Below are 13,970 nucleotides of genomic sequence, written 5' to 3' on the forward strand. Positions count from 1 at the left end.
TTAACATTTTCAGAGAGCTTACCGGACTGACCTTGAAAAAGACTCGTTCGAAATTCGAAATGTTTCTGTTCAAACGACCTTCAGAGCCAAACTGTCTACGAGCACTTTTAGCTTTTCATATTCTCCAAGGCCCAAAACTATACACAATTCTATGATAATTAGGCTGTAAACTTTGAACAGACAAAGATTATATTAATTCTTTCCAGTGTTAGCCTGTCAAAGACGTTCTGATACACTATGATGTTTCTATGTATCAGGTTAGTTAACATAGATGACTATGGTGTATCCTTTCGTGACACCTGTTAAACATTGACAGATGACAGCCATTTTGTTTCAATGTAAACGGGATAATTTATTTGGATTTTGCGCCGTAAATTATTTTCAGTATTATATTGAATTCCTAAAATTAAAAATCAGAAGGATTTGGGATCTTGTTTGCGTTGTAAATTGTGTAGTAAAACGGATTTTGATGGTTGTTAGTGCTAAAAAACTATGTGGTTCTATCGAGTTACAGTCCAATTGCTTCCTTTGAAGACCTTAAACTTTTAGTCAACCGCTAGTGCAAAGTGGAATTATTTTCCCTTCTCAGAAATCAACATTGAATTTAACTGTAGGTGAGTTGCAGACAACATCCATATGTCATGGAATAGTCGATAATTAACAAGGAAGTTATGTCTAAGCACGGATGATTGCTTTGAACCTGAATTTCTATTCCTCTCTTTGCCTTGACCTTAAACACTACAAAGTAGGAAGCAGGATGAAAACCTGGAAAAGAAAGAATAGACTGTGACTAATAGGAAACTAATCTCTGTATGTATTGTCCAGCTAGTTTCTGGTTAGCCAAAGGCTACTTTCACCCACAGCAATAATTTGAATATGTACCTTCCAGAATACTGTCAGACTGCACTAATACTTTGACTACACCCAAGACCATAATAATTTGCAGTTTTAGTTGCTTGAGTATTCCTAATCTACATAGTTCAAATATACAAAATAGTCAACAATATTATAAATCTATAAAATACAATCAGCCAAACAACACTACTTATGAACTAGAACACCACCTCTGTCTCAACTTGTGCCTTTATTGTTCAATCTTCAAAATTAGTAGTTTAGAGGGCAGAGTAAATAATTCCTAGCTTTGTGTTCTCTCTGGCAGCTTTACTTCAATGAATGGAATAGAGCCAAATGTATTGAATGCCCAAGTTAGGTAATTTGAGGTCAATTTGGAGATATTGCATCCAAAAGTTTTTATAGTAGGGTCGTGGTTTGGTAACTGTGAAATTATGTTAGTATCATGTTGGGGTTGAGTAGATAACTCACAGCTCAATGTTCATATTACTAATTTCCCCCCAATAGACTTGGTTCTGTCTATAAAGTTTATTGGAAAGCAAGGTCAGGCAACTTGAGGCTAATTCAAGATATATTGTATAGAAAATCATCATTTCAGAAACCTCATATTCAAGCACACATTCTTTTCTTTACAGATAGAGACAATGACATCAGATTCTGCAACCTCACTTGGAAGCACAGAAGCAGGCATTGCAGAAGCTTTCGTAGGAACTGTCAGTTCAGCAATTAAACCTCTTGTAGTTCCTGTTGACTACACCAATTCCAAACCTTCAGAACCAATTTTCTTACAAACCAAACTCGCGCAGGGCACTGCAGGTCTGTTTGTCGCAATCTCCTTGTTTCTGACGTGTTCTCAGGTAAGAATCCAAATGTAAAAAAGCTTAACTCACACACTTATATTAAAATTTTCCTCTTTTTTTTAACTTAATTTGCATGACAACTTTTTTCGGTTGGAAAAGATGACACTGCCGTTTTTTTTTAAAGGAAAATGAAAAATTTTCCTATTAAAATAAAATCTCATAATAATAAATCCTGCTTAGGATTAGCATATTATTGAACGAGCGTATTATGAAGGCTATCATTCCCAGTGGATAAATTTGCGTCACTAACGAAGCTAGTTTCCTTTTGGAGTGAGTTTATTGGCATGTTAAAGGCTCAGTAATAGATTCAAAATAAAGACCCAGTACAGTACTATCCATTTTTGGAGCATCAATTATTATTGCGGTACCCAAACAAAGTATTCTTTGCAGTGCCAAGCGGTCAATGGTCCGTAAAAGTGACTTGGACTAGCTGTTTTCGCTTGTTATTTTTGTTGTACACGCAATCCGACTATTTTCACTATAGAAAGGTCAAGAATTCGCCAGTCGTTCTCTACGAGTATCAAAATGGTGCCTTGCGAGGTAGCAAAGTTGTAAATTCCCGCAAATATACGTATAAGGAAGTGCTTTGCAATGGCTATTATCAGATAAAAAATAACAACAGTTTTAATCAATTTCGTTTACACAGGGTGTATATAATACATTTTTTGATATTGCTGAAGTTGGGCTAAGGTTAGTGTAGGGACTAATAGATCAAGGAATGATTGGCGCTATCTTGGAGATATTTCTTATGAGATCTGAGACGGTGGCCAGGTGTTTCGTGATTTCTAGGCAAATGACCACTTTTGGTAATCATTGCAGCAAATTCAGGCAGGCGAGTTATGTAGATTTTGGGTTTAGTATGGAAACCCCTGTAATTAGAATATTGATTTGGGGCAAATTTAAAATCAAAGTAAATACATTCCTAGAGTGGACAATTTGCTTCAATTAGGACAAGATCGATACGTCCAGCCCAGAATAATAAGACAGTTAAGATTTAATTAATGTTTCCATGTGACATTGAATCGCTGATTCCATGCGTTCAGGGGCAGTTTGGATTTCACGCTTATGCAAGTGTAATATAAGCAATTTGTATAACAAATTGCCCATGTTTTTTATTTAAAAAGCTCGGTTAGAGCACATATTTCACCTTTCGGCGGCCACATTCGGTTCAAGGTTGAACACAACTCTTTGTGGCAACTGTAGAGAATGTTGCGAAGATCTGCTTCGGAATGTTACACTGCGAATTCTTTGAATTTTGACCGTTTATTGCTCTATTTAGTATTTAATTTTTATCCTCTGCATTGCGTATGAGTGTGTAATGTGTAACGTGACATTTAACGCATCGTTTTACCACTTGTCCCAAATTCGGCCCTCAATACGGAGATTTCGCGAACTGCTAGATGTGCTAAGTCGATTGAATAAAGACCTTCCAGGCCAGAATTGTGCTGCGATGAAAGCAGCATTTTGTCGTTTTAGCGTGAATAAATGGATACTTAGGCATGTGGTGCTTTCATTCGATTTTTACTGACTGAAATTCTCTAGAGATTAATAGAAGAAATACAGCACTTTTGGGTCAATTAAAATATTTTTGAGTGACCGTGAAAGAGACAAAAATGTGGGACATCCTCTACGTATGGTCAGACCACCAGGTGATACCTGCTTGATTTCTGAATATATACGCGAGATTTGAAGGTCTTGTGCATTTAATATGAAGTTGTGACTGTTCTCTTAACCTAGATTAGATATTTTTGGAGCTTTTCAGGGTTTATCGGGATTTATAGGCTTTTTTTGCGGTTTAGACGCGTTGTTCTTTGACATCCTGCGATAGGACCAAAAAATGCGTTCTATATTAAAGCTGCAATTTAAATTCAATAAACTTGTTGACTCGCAATGGCTGTATTTCGTCTTGGGAACCAATCCCGATACCATCTACGCGATATAATTTAATATTTCCTCATAAAGGTGCCTTGCAGATGCTATTTTATTCACGTAATTATCCAAAGCACCTAATCTCCTGAATGAAAACGAAAGTTATTCGTTATTTGCCTTTACTTCATTGTTTGCGCTTATTTCAAATGACTCAGAACGAAATTCTCCTTAACGTGAATTTTCAAATCTGCTTATCTAATCTATAAACGTGTTTGTCTAATGGCGTTTCTTCTCATGCTAACACGTCACAGCTGATTTTTACAATTACATCTGATTATCCAAAGATAATTCTTGTTCTTTCAAGGATTAGAGCAGGCACAAGAAAAGGCGGCGAGTACGTAAAGGAATCCTTTGGTTACAACATAACGAAGGTTTTCGTATGTTTAACGCATTATCACACAGCAAAATGAAATTAAGCGGCAATAGCGAGGGCAAGAGCTTTCACATCGCAATTATTAGTTATGCCCGTATAGGAGTAATATCGATTACGCCTCGTTACGTTACGCTGGTGCACTATAATAGGTAAACACCGTAAACAGTTAGGAAATCAGCCTTATCCGGGATGTAATAGTACATCTTCGAGCGCACCCCTCTCTAATGCATCACTTTCTTGTATAGTTGACCTATATTATTGTGTAACTGTTTTTAAATATTTCGTGAAGATAGAAAAGACGCATTTACGCACCAAAGTTGAATAAATTTGAGATATTAATATATTAGGGCCCAGTTATTAAAACTCCCGGTAAAATTAACAGCAAGGTAATTTCCATATAAACGGAGAAATTGACCGATACTCTGCTCTGATTTCAACGTTTTCATGGAAATTATCTTGCCGGTAAAGTTACCAGGAGGTTCGAAAACCAAGTCCAAATTGGCACGTATATGCACTATTCATCCAATAATGTACATATCTTAAAACATATAAGTGTAATGAATTACAATTAATGAATTAATGCATAAATTAACAATTAGATGCTTAATTTCTTGTCGTATTATCACGAGCTCAATTTTTGAGAAACTGCAACCCGCGAAATGGTACTTCCCTGGTTATTGAGATGTTGAACGAGACACTGCGTGTTTTTTTTTTAATTTCCGTTAATTTTGAAAAACATAAAGTGGGAGAGTCATGTTTTTGCTTGAAGTAAGTGGCTAATTTACTCACAGATCTACCACCATCTGCGATGGTACACCAATCCCGCAGAGCAGCGATGGATCGTGCGTATTCTCTTCATAGTCCCAATATACGCAACTTACTCCTGGATCAGCTTGCTGTTCTTCAATGCTGAGAGCTACTATGTATACTTTTTCACAGTTAGAGACTGTTATGAAGGTACCTATAAACACTAGATGTACTTGGGGATATTGACTGGATAGATCTGTACGAGCAGTTTTATTTCGTTTTGATCCTTGAGCAATATATGATCCAAATTGGGGCGACTTGCAGTTACCATTTTGAATAAATGTCTCGGAACAGAGGGGCTCCAGTGAAAATTGACAACAGCTGGGTTTGGAAGAAAACCTCCTACAGTTCCAACATTATGACAAAACAACAAACGCGCCATAACTAATTATGTGGTCGTCAGTTTTTAGAGTAATTGACGTCCAAAAAGTCTTGTTTCTGAACCCAGCTAATGTCGGTTAGTTACCGTCAACTGACATGTTACATTTTAGCCTTTGTAATCTACAACTTTTTGTCCTTATGCTACGAGTACCTCGGAGGCGAGGGCAACATAATGTCCGAAATTAGAGGCAAGCCTATTAGATCCAGCTGCATGTACGGAACTTGCTGTTTGCAAGGCAAAACCTATACTATTGGGTTTTTGAGGTTTTGTAAGCAGGCTACATTGCAGTTTTGCCTGGTTAAGCCGCTGATGGCCTTTATAATTATATTTCTTCAGGCGTTCGGTCATTATCATGATGGTGATTGGAGGTAAGTGAAATTTAATTTTTTTTTTGCTAGGAATACATTTGTTTGAGTTTCGCCCAATTATAGGGTTAGGTATAGGTTATTTGATATTTGAATTTCTTCAAGTGAGTTTATTAATATATTAGTAAAATAATAAAACTGCAAATATTTGTGGAAAAAATGTGGAAAAGTTTTCAGGCACTTTTTTTTACTTAAATAACCAGATGGCCAGCAGGATCTCCTGATTTTACACCGTTAGATTGTTTTATATTTATGTTGGATCAAGTTATCTAAGGAGGTTTTTCTGCTATAATTTTCCCGTTGTTACAATTGTTTTTTTTCTGCGAGTTTAGCCTCTAAAAATTGAGATTAAGACGGTTTTATAGATAAATCCGCTTTAGATGTAAATTTTATTATTGATTAATTGCTGCCCGAACCTTATTTCACGCAATTATTTAGATTCCTGCTTTGAAAGAATGCAGGCAGATTACCTGAAGATTAGTTTATTTGCAACCGTTATCTAAATATACTGATAGTGATTTAATTTATCTGAGATAAAGAAACAATGAAACGTCATGCATTCAATTGGAAATGATGATTTTCAAAGAAATATTTTTATCAGGAAAAAGAAACTGTCTAAATGCCTAAAAAAATTAATTAATTGCCTGTCAAGACGATAAAAAAATCCATTTGATGGAATTTTGGCCAATGATCACATCCCTTCAATGATTGTTACATAATAATAGGGCGTTTTTAACCATTAGATTAAAATATTAAAGACCTCAAGGAATAATGGGACGTGTTATTTTTTTCGGTTATAGTTTATAAATATTGTAATCGTTAATTTATATTTAAGTTTTAAATAGAAATTCAATTAGAAATTTAATTCGAAATTGAAATTAACAAGTTTTTGGCAATTATCTAAGAACTCGCTATTCGTGAGTTGGTTTGTTTCTTGCATCTGATTTATGCGTGGTTTGTTTAATTACATATGGCAGAGAGTTTATAGAACATTCGCAAATTGGTTTATTTTCAGCCCTGACGGTGGCTACATCTACATAACAATAATTTACAATATCTCCATTTCCCTTGCCTTATACGGCCTGTTCCTGTTCTATTTCGCCACTCGCGACCTTTTGACGCCATTCGAGCCTGTACTTAAGTTTTGTACAGTCAAGTCTGTGATCTTCTTGTCGTTCTGGCAAGGTAAATGCAATTGTTAACATGTCAACGAGAAGACTTACATCGATTTATTCCGTAATAGGAGTGGGATTGGCCATACTTGAAAAGGCAGACGTGATATCACCAATAATCGACAGCAGCGGTACTAGAACTTCGGCGGGTACCGTGTCGGCGGGGTATCAGAACTTCTTGATTTGTATCGAAATGTTCTTTGCTGCCGTAGCTTTGCGCTACGCTTTTCCGCACAGGGTTTACGTACAGGGTTGCGTGACTGACTCGAGAGGACGATCTGTTACCATGCAGAGCATTTCTAGCAGTTTAAAGGTACTAAAAGATTTTTTGTTTTGCATGTTTGGGCAAGTGAGGTCTGAGACTTCTGACATTTGAAAAAAAAACATGATTTATCGCTAATTTTTTACCTGTTGTGTAAGTTTTATTATGACAAGTACTGTCATTTTGACCATTAATTTGGTTCGGTCATAAGTCAAGTGCATTAAAGTCATTTTAACTCGTCATACATGTTAAATACAATGTTTTTCCTATGAGTGCATGAGTGGAAGCTTCTATATGCAATTTCAGGCTGAAAGTATAACTTTACCGCACGTACGTGTTTATAGTTATTTGCGTGTAGAAGAGTGAAAGAACGTTACTTTGATGGCCGAATCCCAAAATTTATTTGAACAAGGGGTATAGTATCACTTTACTGCATGTTTTGTGAGTTAAATATCTGTTACTGTACACACGGAAAATGTGCGGAATAATACTACTTTCAGAGTGCAAAAGCATGTGTTGAACGTATTGACTTCTTATCTGAGCAGGTACGGATAATTTGAGTTTTTTTCCAAAATGTCATAATTTCATAGGAAACAATGAATCCAAAGGATATTATGACGGATGCCATTCACAATTTCCATCCTCAGTACCAGCAATATACGCAGTATAGTTCTGGTAAGCATATTTGTCTGTTTTTTTTGTTTAGATTTTAGGCCGGCTCGTTTTTTCGTATATTTTGTGTATTTTGGTTTAGAACTTTATCTTATTGTCCGAATAATTCGTCAACAGTTGTGCAACTGTACGAAACTCTAAACAAAATAACTCACATGCGAATATATTTGAAAGGTAGCGTGTAATTGCACAATTGCTGACGCTGCTGAATGCGGCCGTTATTAGCTAAATCGTATTTAACTTCATTGGATGTGACATGTAACATGCATGAGTTGAACCGGCTTTTTGCAGATGTCATATCACACCAGCCGTATGAGAGACTGTGATTCCGGCTAGCGCATGCCTCCTGCATGATGGATATCGCTTCAGACGGCTAGTGTGCCTTACCATATTACATTATTATACGAATTGTTATTTTCTATGGATTTTCGACAACTCAGGGACTAATTTTTACATTTGGCATGTTCTTGAAGAAGCCTTCGACTCTATGTTTTCGCTTTAGTTGTAAAATTTCGTTTATGTTGTTATGACCCTAAAGACTATATAAGAAATTTTGCCATCATTTGCTTTGATTGAATTCGAGAAGTGGGAAATTCCTCAGAAAAAGGAAAAGGTTCCAAAAAATATGATTAAAAAAGGCTAATAGGAGTAAGTTGACCTTGTTCGCTGTGGCCAAAAACGTGGAATGAATATGCTTTCTGTGTATTAATGACAGTTGTATTGGAGGCTTCTTGCTATTATATAAAGATGTGTAGTACACCCCCAAAGGGGAAGCCCATGCAAAAAACGTTCAAAATTTTGAGAAAAAATTTCATTCCTGATTAACTTTCCCTCTTGCAGATATAGGTAATATCGTGCGCAGTATTTTTCAATAAACTCTTGTTGCTGCACCAGTATTTTTAGTCTCGCACGTTTCACTATTTGGAAACTTGTACATCTCTGTATTTTTTGTATATACTCCCTAAAACCCAAAAAAAAAAGATTTTTTCCTTTCTGACTATTTTTTTTTTAATGATTCCACTGTATATTAAGTACCTGTTCTCTTAATGCCATTATCTACTCTCAAAACCCTAACTAGTTCATAAATGATCATTGTTGAATAGCTCTGATGTAGATGAGTGATACTTAATGCATATACGTAGAGTTTATGACTTCTATATATTTTTTGTTAGTTTGCTAGAAATAAATATAGTTAAATAAATCACAAAAATGGCCTCAATGAGTATTTTTGGTCTTGAGAGACCACGCATAAAGTGATATTTGTCGAGTTGCAGACCTTAAACGTGACAGTTACACGGTAGAATTTGCTTATCCTGGAGTGTTATGATCACGCATGTCTGTTAGCGTCTTCATCGCTTGATGCGTTACCATTACTTAGTGTATTGTATATAGTAAGTATATTATTTAATTTTAATTTTAAAATTATTAATTGGCCTATTATTTTTGTTCTCATTTAGTTATTGACGTTCTTTTTTAATAAACTGGCTTGGTGTATATAGACGACTATTTGGTTTCTTTTTGTGTCTGCATATTTACTATTATTTACCTACCAACATTTTGAGCATTCATTCACTGTGGTTATCCTGGGCAGTGTTCACCCAGTGGATCAACTTTCATTTACGCATTCTTTCTGCAAGTGTTTTACTCTCAAATCAACATCAGTCGAATTACTTAATTTAACATTCTTTCCATGAACTTGGAAGCACCATCCTAACGAACTAAACAATTCGTCATATCTGATCATTACACCGCCCTTAGGGCACATGTTGAAGTTTACCAAGTGTATCACAATTTTAGAGTTACGTTGAATATGAACTACGCAGGTATTACCAGTTCAAGTCGGAACATAGAAATTATGTAAGTGGAAAAAGGCTGCATAAGTATTCATATGATTTTGACAAAGATCAGTGAGGTGTAACGAGGGCTAGCGGTTGAAGTGGGCGGAGTCAGCCCAGCTGCAGTTGCCACGTCTCTCACAGTTGCAGAATTTTTACTGATATAAGTTTTAATTTTAGGTTAAATTAGTTTCGAATTGTTACTTATTTATAAATTATTATACACTTTCCCATTTTAGCATAATTTAGGTATTCATTGATAAATATGATGATCTGTATTCGCTCATATTTTTTTATGATCTTTTGATGGGTCCAAGACCGAGCCAGCGACATTGGCTGTAGACTCGAGGTCAATTGATCAACGAAACAATTCGTTTACTGTTTAAAACGATATCAGAAAATATATAAATTGAGCAGTACAGGTAAAGGCTGTAAGGAATTTCCATTTTAACGCGTAAAGTTATTGTAATTTGTTTTTTTTTTATTTATTTACATTGGTGTTTTTTTATCTGTTAAAAAAAAAATCCATCGATGCGAATGCAGCGAAATCGATACTAATCAAAACATCGAAGCGGAGACTGATTCCACCCACTTTGTTGTTAATCTTTGTCGGAAGCATATTAAAACTTATGCAGTTCTTCTTCCACTTGCACAATTCCTATACAGGGTGATTCACGTAACTGTTTCATTAGAAACTTTTGTACTTGTAACTAATCTAAATTTTTCATATTTGGGAGTTAAACTAATATAGATAGACTCTACTTTTTAAAATATTTTGAAGGTCATATCACTTCCGGTTATACCGGAAGTCAAGGTCAACTTCCTTATTTCAAATGGAACACCCAGTATATTTTTGCATTTTTGGAATTTAGGGATTAAGCTGATTAAATTCTTATTAGGTACTCCTATACCTAAACCTAACCGTTTCAAAGATATTTTGGTTTAAAAGAAAAATCTGTCTAAAACACCATTTCTATAAAATTTAAAATTCTCAGCTATTATTGAAGCTGGCTTTACGAAAATTTGCTGACATGTTAACTAGATATGGTAGATTAGGTTAATGTGAAAAGTTTTTATAAATATCATACAGGGTGTCCAAAAAACATGTCATATTTAAAGAACTTTGATAGCAAAAAAGTCGCTTATTTCAAATGGAACACCCCATATATTTTTATATGTTTGGAATCTAAATTTAATTCTGAATCGATTACTATTAAGCATCTCTATACCTAAAATGAACGCTTTTGCTATAATTTGCGATTTTTTAATATCGTACACTAATAATTCTAAGTATCATAGTTGGCTTTGAAAAGAACATGGCTGCTTCCGGTAAAATGCGTTAATGTAATTGTCAATTTAATAAGTTCGCTCAGCAGTTTAGAATCATGAACTTTAATAATACTTATTCAAATAATGATATTTTAAATTTATTCTTTATTCATGGAGAGTGTAACAAAGTTTTAGAGAGAACTTGCCGTACATTCAACGAAAGATATCCGCATCTTCCGAAAATCACAAAGAACAACTTTAGGATATTGGAATAAAATTTTTTAAGACATGGAAAAGTCGAAACTAAAAAGTCTTATTCTAGACCCATAATAAATAGCGAAGACAATGAAATCACCGTTTTAGGATATTTTAATGCAAATCCGAATTTTTCTATTCGAACTGCTTCTAATGATTTAGGTTTGTACTTTTATTGTTATTAATGATGGCAATTGTTTATCTTCAATTAATGATTTTTACAAATTTATCATATTCATCAATTCAGAGAATTCTAAAGAAACATAGAATGCATTCTTATTCTTATAAAATTGTACAGTCATTTAAACCGGGAGACGAAGTTAGAAGAAGTAAATTTTGTGAATTTATGCTTGTTCATATTCAGGAAGATCCATAATTTTTGTCAAATATTATATGGACTGATGAAGCAAAATTCACAAAATGGGGGCTTATAAACAGAAGAAATCTTCATTATTGGGCAGAAATAAATTCTCAAATATTCAAATCGGCCCGTCATCAAGATAGTTTTAGTGTTAACGTGTTTGCCATGATTATGAATAATGAAGCAAGATATTTTATTTACAATGAAAATTTAAACACTTCAAAATATTTAGATATATTGAGAGGTATTGTCTCCGACTTTTTAGACACTTTACCTCTTAATATGCTACAGACTGTTTGGTACCAAATGGACGGTGCACCGGCTCACTCTTCCCATGAAGTTTATGAAGAGATGAATCGGACATTTGAAGACCAGTGGATCGGATGTAACGGGCCATGGAAATGGCCACCAAGATCACCCGACTTGACGCCCCTAGATTTCTTTTTATGGAGTCATATAAAATCTCGGGTTTATGAAGTTTCCATAGAAAACAAACAACATCTTTGTGATAGAATTCGAGAAGCTTTTGAAGACCTTCGCCCCATTACAATTAATAAAGTGACACAACATGAAGTTAAAAAAAGAATTTTGAAATGTTTAGAAGTTAATGGAGGTCATATTGAACATTTATTTTAATTTAATTTTCTTTGTTTTGATTTATTATTTTTTTATTTATTGTGGGTCTAGAATAAGACTTTTTAGTTTCGACTTTTCCATGTCTTAAAAAATTTGATTCCATATCCTAAAGTTGTTCTTTGTGATTTTCGGAAGATGCGAATATCTTTCGTTGAATGTACGGCAGGTTCTCTCCAAAACTTTGTTACACTCTCCATGAATAAAGAATAAATTTAAAATATCATTATTTGAATAAGTATTATTAAAGTTCATGATTCTAAACTGCTGAGCGAACTTATTAAATTGACAATTACATTAACGCATTTTACCGGAAGCAGCCATGTTCTTTTCAAAGCCAACTATGATACTTAGAATTATTAGTGTACGATATTAAAAAATCGCAAATTATAGCAAAAGCGTTCATTTTAGGTATAGGGATGCTTAATAGTAATCGATTCAGAATTAAATTTAGATTTCAAACATATAAAAATATATGGGGTGTTCCATTTGAAATAAGCGACTTTTTTGCTATCAAAGTTCTTTAAATATGACATGTTTTTTGGACACCCTGTATGGTATTTATAAAAACTTTTCACATTAACCTAATCTACCATATCTAGTTAACATGTCAGCAAATTTTCGTAAAGCCAGCTTCAATAATAGCTGAGAATTTTAAATTTTATAGAAATGGTGTTTTAGACAGATTTTTCTTTTAAACCAAAATATCTTTGAAACGGTTAGGTTTAGGTATAGGAGTACCTAATAAGAATTTAATCAACTTAATCCCTAAATTCCAAAAATGCAAAAATATACTGGGTGTTCCATTTGAAATAAGGAAGTTGACCTTGACTTCCGGTATAACCGGAAGTGATATGACCTTCAAAATATTTTAAAAAGTAGAGTCTATCTATATTAGTTTAACTCCCAAATATGAAAAATTTAGATTAGTTAGAAGTACAAAAGTTTCTAATGAAACAGTTACGTGAATCACCCTGTATTTCGACTTGAACTGGTGATACCTGTATATAAGAATCCTGTTCAAAAGAAACAATACATTACATAACGAATATGAAATGCTACTCACGAACACGACGTTTGCGCACGAGTCGTAGGCGAGCGCAGTAAATCATATGAATAGTTATTTTGTGAAAGTTATATACAATACTCTTTTGTTGCTGTGAATTCCGATATGATGGTGTAGAACATAAGTTTGTTTCTTTATCGCTGTGCATGCAGCCGCTACGAAATGAAACCATTCGGAAATTGAGGCTTTTTGCGATACGATTTTTGAGTCGGGAACAGTGCAGTATCCTCTTGCAAAAACAAATAGTATAAGCTACACGATTCTTTGAGGAATTTGAGCCGCCTTATAAAACTTCCTTCTTAATACAAGGTGCCCTAAAATCAAACGTAGACATTTTAGGGGACCATTTTAAGTATTATAAGCCCAAAATTTCCATATAAGCACAGATCAGCAGATGGACCCTAAGGGAGCGTGATTGAATTGTACATTGCCAGATCTGGAGCTCTTCACAGTCCGGTGAAACGGAGTGGAGCCGGTTGGCCGGGGTGATTTCGTTGAGGGTGAGAATTGTTATTTTTATATCAATTATTTCAGGTGGGAAAAACAGTAGAGGTATCCGACTGTCTCAATATGACCCGGACGATCCAATGAGTCCCAGTGGAGGGACGGTGCCCCACTCCTATAACAGCTTGGACAATCGATCCAAACCCCCTGTAAGCCTCGGCTCAAAAGTTTCAACTATTTCTCAAAATTATACTGAAAAAACCATGTTGCTAAGCTCGGACGAAGAAAATTAACTTTTTACAATTTATATCTTAGCGTAGGTAGTTACCTATGGATATTTAAGTCATTATTAATTTATTTTTGTTATAGCTATATATTATATTATAGATCGAAGGATATAAATTAATAAAAATTAATGTTGAACAGGATTCGT

At 34.6% G+C, this 13,970-nt stretch overlaps 2 protein-coding genes across 4 annotated transcripts in view; one reads left to right on the forward strand and one right to left on the reverse strand.

Annotated features, from left to right (window-relative positions):
* Positions 1–8,107, reverse strand: part of Ldh (Lactate dehydrogenase) — a 158,719-nt gene extending 150,612 nt beyond the window's left edge. The window contains exon 1 of the mRNA XM_066394816.1: positions 8,098–8,107. The gene's annotated coding sequence lies outside the window, so the exon portion shown is untranslated. The remainder of the gene's footprint in view (positions 1–8,097) is intronic.
* Positions 342–13,958, forward strand: Tmep (Transmembrane endosomal protein). Of its 3 annotated transcripts, none has more exons than XM_066394804.1 (8): positions 342–610; positions 1,488–1,709; positions 4,806–4,971; positions 5,313–5,571; positions 6,584–6,753; positions 6,812–7,053; positions 7,593–7,677; positions 13,628–13,958. In XM_066394804.1, the coding sequence occupies exons 2-8, from the start codon at positions 1,497–1,499 to the stop codon at positions 13,828–13,830; spliced, it is 1,338 nt and encodes a 445-aa protein (XP_066250901.1). In that variant the 5' UTR covers positions 342–610; positions 1,488–1,496; the 3' UTR covers positions 13,831–13,958. The 3 variants fall into 3 exon arrangements, with proteins under 3 accessions (XP_066250901.1, XP_066250900.1, XP_066250902.1); XM_066394803.1 differs by having other exon boundaries at positions 343–614; XM_066394805.1 differs by lacking the exon at positions 13,628–13,958 and adding an exon at positions 7,966–9,177 and having other exon boundaries at positions 345–614.
* Positions 13,959–13,970: the final 12 nt, after the last annotated feature.

The sequence above is a fragment of the Euwallacea similis genome, chromosome 11 (assembly GCF_039881205.1).
Source record: "Euwallacea similis isolate ESF13 chromosome 11, ESF131.1, whole genome shotgun sequence".
Taxonomy (NCBI): Eukaryota; Metazoa; Arthropoda; class Insecta; order Coleoptera; family Curculionidae; genus Euwallacea; species Euwallacea similis.

Excerpts from the sequence above, each read along its gene's own strand:
- Tmep (XM_066394804.1), top strand. The coding sequence starts at position 1,497 with ATGACATCAGATTCTGCAACCTCACTTGGAAGCACAGAAGCAGGCATT. Across the intron at positions 1,710-4,805 it reads TGTTTCTGACGTGTTCTCAG|ATCTACCACCATCTGCGATG; the intron begins GTAAGAATCCAA and ends ATTTACTCACAG. Across the intron at positions 6,754-6,811 it reads CTTCTTGTCGTTCTGGCAAG|GAGTGGGATTGGCCATACTT; the intron begins GTAAATGCAATT and ends ATTCCGTAATAG.